The 6,339-nt window shown below is 38.2% G+C and overlaps 1 protein-coding gene across 4 annotated transcripts in view; it reads left to right on the top strand.

The window, feature by feature from the left end:
• Positions 1 to 1,998: 1,998 nt before the first annotated feature.
• crtc1a (CREB regulated transcription coactivator 1a) overlaps positions 1,999 to 6,339 on the top strand; it is a 64,025-nt gene continuing 59,684 nt past the window's right edge. For 3 of the 4 annotated variants that reach the window (XM_008433444.2, XM_008433447.2, XM_008433443.2), the window contains exon 1: positions 5,365 to 5,706. In XM_008433444.2, the coding sequence (XP_008431666.1) occupies positions 5,380 to 5,706 (327 nt within the window). In that variant the 5' untranslated portion in view covers positions 5,365 to 5,379. Of the gene's footprint in view, positions 2,319 to 5,364; positions 5,707 to 6,339 lie in introns of those variants that run through there. The other variant, XM_008433445.2, reaches the window with a different exon arrangement.

Here is a 6,339-nt window from a genome sequence, read left to right as displayed (position 1 = left end):
CACTTTAATTTTCTTTATATAATCCATTGATTTCGCTTTTTGTTATGTTTCTTCTGTTGCAGAATGAAGTCCAATCCTTTCTGGGTGTGCCGGGATGCGGGACTGTGGGCGCCTTCCACAATTGGTGGACCAATTTACAGCTGAAACGCCACACTGAAGCCTCGCCGGCACTGTCGGGGTTTCCCATCGAGCTGCACCGGCTCAACATCTGGACACACACAGAAACTGATTTGATGTTGATAGGTCTTGCTATAGAGAAACTGATATGATTAGATTTTATTACTGTTTTACATTTTGCTTAGAAAGCAGTTTTACTTGTCTCCTCATCATAGTTCATTCATACCAGTATATTTTGACTGTGCTGCCTTGATCCTGATTTATTCGTTTGCTGTTTAGGGTTTGCTGTTTTGTGCCTTTCCATACTCATAGCTTTTCTTACTATTCCATTTCATTTAACATTGCACCCTTTCTGTGGTTCATTAACTTTAAAATATTACCTTAAAATTTCAAATAAGTTTGGTTTATTAATGTACTATTAGATTGTTTTACGCAGTATTCCTTATTGCTTCGTTGACATTAAAGGATAGTATCTTAACATTTCTAATTTTACATTTTATAAACGTTTCAGTAATATCTACCTTTTATTCATTTTACCTTTTATTAAATTTGGTTCCTGTTTTAGTTCTTAACTTTTAAAACATATATTAATCTAAAATTTTGTTGAGTTTTTGCATTTTACCTAACACTATTGATTTAGCATTTTAGTAACTCTTACTCATTTACATTTTATTTATTTGAAAATATTAACCCAACACTTTATTCCTTTTTGCATTTTATTAAGTTTTGAAATATCATCCTAACATTTTATTCAATTTACAGTTTGGTTAACTCCAACAATTTAGTGAATATAATTTTTAATACTTTTTTACTTTAAAGACGAAAATTATATCCTCCTAACACTTCACCCATTTTATATTTTCATAAAAATTAACATTTATTCTTTTTAACTTTGATTACAAAAAACTATATAAAAACTAACACAAAAATGTCAGACTTTGTTCTTTTATAGTTCAATACCCTTCTATGGCATGGCGTTGACCTAAGGTAACAAACAAAAAAGAAATGATAAATAAATAACAAGAAACATAAAGGTAATAATTATATTTGGGTCCAGAAAGTGTCATGGTCCGACTGTATGATTGATGTGTAATTACAGATGACAAAGCTCTGACAAAAATGCAAAAAAAAATATTTTCTTCCACCACAAAAAAGAAAAAAATAGTCATGCCATGGTGGGTTGACTTATGTTCCTCCAAATCTAACACTCTAACATCCTTTAACAATTTTCTTTCTTTACGTGTTCTTCAGATTGTAAGGGGAACATTGTGATTTCGATCCACAGTCTAAGAGGCAGGGGTGCCCTGTCCGTTTTTACCCCAAAAAATGAAATGAAATGAAATGAATGAAAGACAACATCAATACTTGAAATGATGCTATGTATGCCAACATCTGCAAAAGCCTAGGGGGATGTTTTCCGGAAGGGACAGTGTCTACTTCTACTCTAGGGTTTGTTTTCCCCTTTTTGGGCTCCTTTAGAGCCCAATAGGGGGAATGTTGAGACGTATGTTACTGCTGGGATTCCGCCGTAAATTTACAGCCATTTCTAAGAGTGTACTATTCCACACCACACTTCACCATGCCACACAATTTATTTTACTCTACAATATTCTACTAAATACTATTATATACTGCAATAGTTTTGTCATTTAGTGTAATTATGTACCTCATCAAACCATGCCGTTGCATTATGTACAGCACGTTACCTGGAAATACATGGTAGTTTAGAACAGTGTAGTTCAGTATAGTTTAATCGAACTGAATAATGTTATTCTGTATCATTAATCAATGTGTTCAAGTATACTATTTAATGTATTACAGTATACTTGCATAGTGTAATTTTATAGTAAATTATTTTACAATATATGCCACACTGTAATTCTACACAATGGCACTACGTACGTTCTCAATATATTAAATGACTCCGATGGTATTGGAGAAATGGGGGAGAAAAGTACAATAAAATAAGACTATTAATTATTTTTTGGTTCGCTTAAAATCCCTGACCGGAAGCTCGACGTCAGCAATCCGTGTAACTTGACCACTGTAGGGAAAACGGAGCAGAAGAGCGAAACATGGCGACTTCGAGCAATCCGCGGAAATTCAGCGAGAAAATCGCTTTACATAATCAGAAGCAGGCAGAGGAGACAGCGGCATTTGAAGAAGTGATGAAGGACCTGAGCATAACGCGGGCAGCCAGGGTGAGGACACCGCTTTCTGCTTTTCTCCTTCCTCTGCGGTTTGTTTGTAGCAAGCTGTCAGATGTGGGTTGCAGAGCGCGGCGGCGGCGGCAGGCAGCAGGCAGCCTGGTCAGCAATGGTAAACAATAACAAACGACATTCGCTGCCAGCTGGAGCCCTGCTCTCCCTCAGCTCACTGCACACAGAGCAGGCAGCAGATATCCTTCCTGCAGGGATAATATGGAATGTAGGGTCTCTAATCTGAAAATAGTTATTGTAATATTTAGCTTTGCGGGAGTTCAAAGCGGAGGGGCGTGCATGCCTGTTTGACAGCGCGCGCCCAGGCGTTGCCGTGTCCTCCCTCTACTCGTGTCGTGCTTTCTGAACCTCTGATACACACGAACCAGAACCTACATGCACATGTTTGCTGAAGTCAATGATTTGCATTTATTTTCATCGCCTGCATGGGTGCTAGTGACACGGAGTATGCATGTGCATGAACGCGGCTTAGGGAACTAGTCTCAGGCCTGTGTACACTGATACATGAGTGGCATGTACTGTATGTCAAATATAAAAGCTGTGAGATTACGTGAAATTTAAGCCACATCATAAATCCAACAGAGAAAAGCTGGGCTGCAGCTGCTGACTGGAAGCTGGGTCCTGATTGCTGTTAAAGTGGAAATGTCATGAGACTTCAGCCAGGTCAGACCAGAGGAGACGCTACTCATTACCACCTCTGTTAACAGGCTTATATTCTTCTATTTCATTGCTGGAGATAGGATGGCGTGTTAGCAGAAATTTGGTTTGATACGTTTAGCAATTAGGTTTCATCCCAGGGGCAGTCCAAGGTTATGTGTGGCCCCAAGCAGAAATTAATTTGGGGACCACTTTCAGCAGATCTTCTTACAAAGTATGAATAAAAATGTGATTGTTGCTCAGTTGATATATGACACTGTAAGCATAGCTTTCAATTTGTCAAGCTTTATCTTAGTGTGTAAACAAACTAAGCATTTGTACATCACTCTTAATAATAGTTTTTATGCATAAAAATAAATTATTTAGATGAGGACTGATTTCCTTCTTTCAAATGGAAGACATGTTTTCCATGTAACAGAAAACAAAATGGACAGCTGCAAATGTTAAAGTAGGGAAAACATTTTGGTCTATTTAATTCAGCTCAAACAAATGTTCCCTTTGGTCTGTGCCTAGACCTGTGGGCTCCTATTGAGGGTTTCTCACTTTGACTTTCCCTTTCATGTTATTGTTTTAGACTACGTTTACATGAGACTGTCATCTGCTGGTCTTTTCAGATGTGGATTGGGGAAAAGTTTCACGTTCAGACGGCACTGCCTTAACACCTTGAATCCGCCGAAGTTGTCATGCCAGACCACTACATGGAACTGTGATTTTAGCATGTCACCACAACGCACATGCACTTTTGACCTGCAGCTTCCACCTCCCTAACTTTCATCTGATTTAGAAAACAGTAACCTGTCTCTGTCTCCCATAAACCAAATGCTCATGTAACACATACAGTATGTTCCTTACTAGGAGTTGTGTTGAACTGAACAGGTTAAGTAGCACACACAGTAGAATACTATCCCCCTTTGTTTTTGTCGTTTTCTGCCTGTGTATGTGTACAGGGATTCAGTTAAGTACTTTCTGAAGTGTATGCAGACACATTATAGCCCCCCCGCATGGGTCATAATGCATAAACAACAGTCAAATAGAGAAAATGCCAACTTAAAAGAATTATTACATTATAGTTTTGGCGCCCAATCTAGGGTGGCGCCCCTAGGTGTCGCACATAGTGCGTACCCACTTTTTGCATCACTGCCCTGCAGCCGTGAGTCCTGTGCAGCATGCACACTTTCACACCTCTGTGGAGGGTGTTCCCAAATAGTGTCACTCAAAAGGTTAGCGTTTCACTGAAAATCGTCTCTATATAAACAGGGCCTTAAAATATTATGTAATTTACCAGCCATGTTATAGCACAATATAGTAACTATGTTAACTTCGGTTGTCATAAAAATGCTATATATGTCAAACATGACTTAAGAGAATTTTGACTTTATAATTTAACGCTTTGAAATTGGGCCTCTGTCTCTTTAAAAACTCCTGCTCTTTCCGAAACTCTGCCTTCAGGAAGTCATCACAACATGGCTCCTCTGTTAACTTTATACAATATTTTAATGAGCTCAGCAAATGCTCAGTCCCACCAGCTGTTTGCTAATTCCTGCTGGCTAGTCTGAAGGAGTTGAGTGTTAGAGTCCTGGGGTAGGGCTGCTCTGTGAGGAGAAAGCTCTGGAGCTCTGAGGAAGATATGCACCTTGAAGGTGTCAGCCAGTCCACACAGGCAGTTTGCACAGCTTAATGGTTGCCATGGAGATTAAAGGATTTATCAAGCATTAAATAATCAGGTATATTTTTGATGAGGGAATAACATTATAACCTGATGTAAAGCCCCCAAAAGTCAATTTTACACAACACTGCCCTTTTAAGAGTTTTTAAAGAGAAAGACGTTGGTCCAGTCCGATGAAATATTTCAGCACTTCTGCCCATCCCTCCCGTCTCCTTTGACCAAAGTTATTAGAGCTAACCGGACTTGGAAAAAAGTGTGTGGCACCACAAAAACAGAAAAAACACAGAGGAGATGTAGAAAAGCTGTAAGAAAAATGGTTAAAAGGTCTGCAAGTGGACATAGCAAAATGCGCGAAAATAACCCTGATGTTTGCTGTTGCAATTCAGGGGGACTTGTCAACAAAGAAGGATGAGGAGAGGATGAAGAGAGGGACACAGGTCAGATCAGCTGCTGTAGTCAAAATGTTAGCATGCAGTCATGAAAACATTAGAATAAATGTATATTTCATGAAACAGTAAAAAGATCTCTAGCAAAGTTTCTTTCACATCCACTTTCACTTTAAGATGGCAACTGTGATCATCTCTCCCATCATGGATCTAATCCTGACCACAGAGTACTGTACATGTTCAAACACTGAGAAATGTTTTCTCTGTCAGAGACGCTTTCTGAGTCTGAGCTGTTTGCTGCAGCTGCAATTGCAATGAAAGATATCTCTATAGTATGAAGAGATTAATACAAAAACACTATAAGTCCAAGGGGTTCATTATTTTATTCTCAACAATACGTTTTTATTTAAAAAATAAGTTGTTTCTATCGAGTATTGACTGTTTTAGGAATAAAGTCTTTACTCTGGGGTACTTCATACAAAGTCACATGAATGCGATGGGTGTGTATGATGATTTTCTTACTGACCTGATGTTCTGTTTGCAGCTCCAGCTGCAGGACACAAAGTATTTGCAGATGGGATCGAGCCGTGGCCAGTACTACGGAGGGTCTTTACCAAATGTGAATCAGGTTGGAACCTGCACTGCTGATGTGCCTTTTCAGGTGAGACCTTAGTGTTATAGTCCTACATTCTACATAGCTCTGGATGAACTGCTAATGTAGACTAAAAGATAGAGGTTAGAGGTTGTCAATATTTGTCTTCCATCATTTTAGTTAATTGTGCAGACGTTCTGGTTCTGGTTTTCCTGGATGTAATCCTGATTTATCCTGGTCATGTCTCTAAGCTGTCTGTAAACAAAGAGAGGCTTTGTGTAGAATAAACGTGACTGTACCAAGTTACACTATAGAACCTCTCCCAGTAGGAAAACAGGGATTTTTTAAACTGAGTTCCCCATTGTGTGGTCAGTCCTTTCTCAGTGGAGATAAGCACACACCTTTGTGGAAATGATGTTAACAAAATACACTACACTGCAAAAAGTCCCCTTTCAAAAACAAGAAAAAAAAGTACAAAAATAAGGTACAATTTTCTTAAAATAAGAAAAATTATCTGCCAACAGAACAAGAAAATTTATCTTGTCAAGATTTTCTAAAACAAGAAAAAATATCTAACCAAGATAAACCTACAATATCTTAAAATTAGTGTATTTTTACTTAAAACAAGCCAATTTTACTTATACGAGTAAGATATATCATCTTATTTTAAGAAAAATTATCTCAAGTAAAGAAAATGTTACT

Source organism: Poecilia reticulata, linkage group LG17, assembly GCF_000633615.1.
Source record: "Poecilia reticulata strain Guanapo linkage group LG17, Guppy_female_1.0+MT, whole genome shotgun sequence".
Taxonomy (NCBI): domain Eukaryota; kingdom Metazoa; phylum Chordata; class Actinopteri; order Cyprinodontiformes; family Poeciliidae; genus Poecilia; species Poecilia reticulata.
The sequence above is the reverse complement of the archived record's forward strand: the minus strand, read 5'-3'. Positions and strand labels throughout refer to the sequence as shown.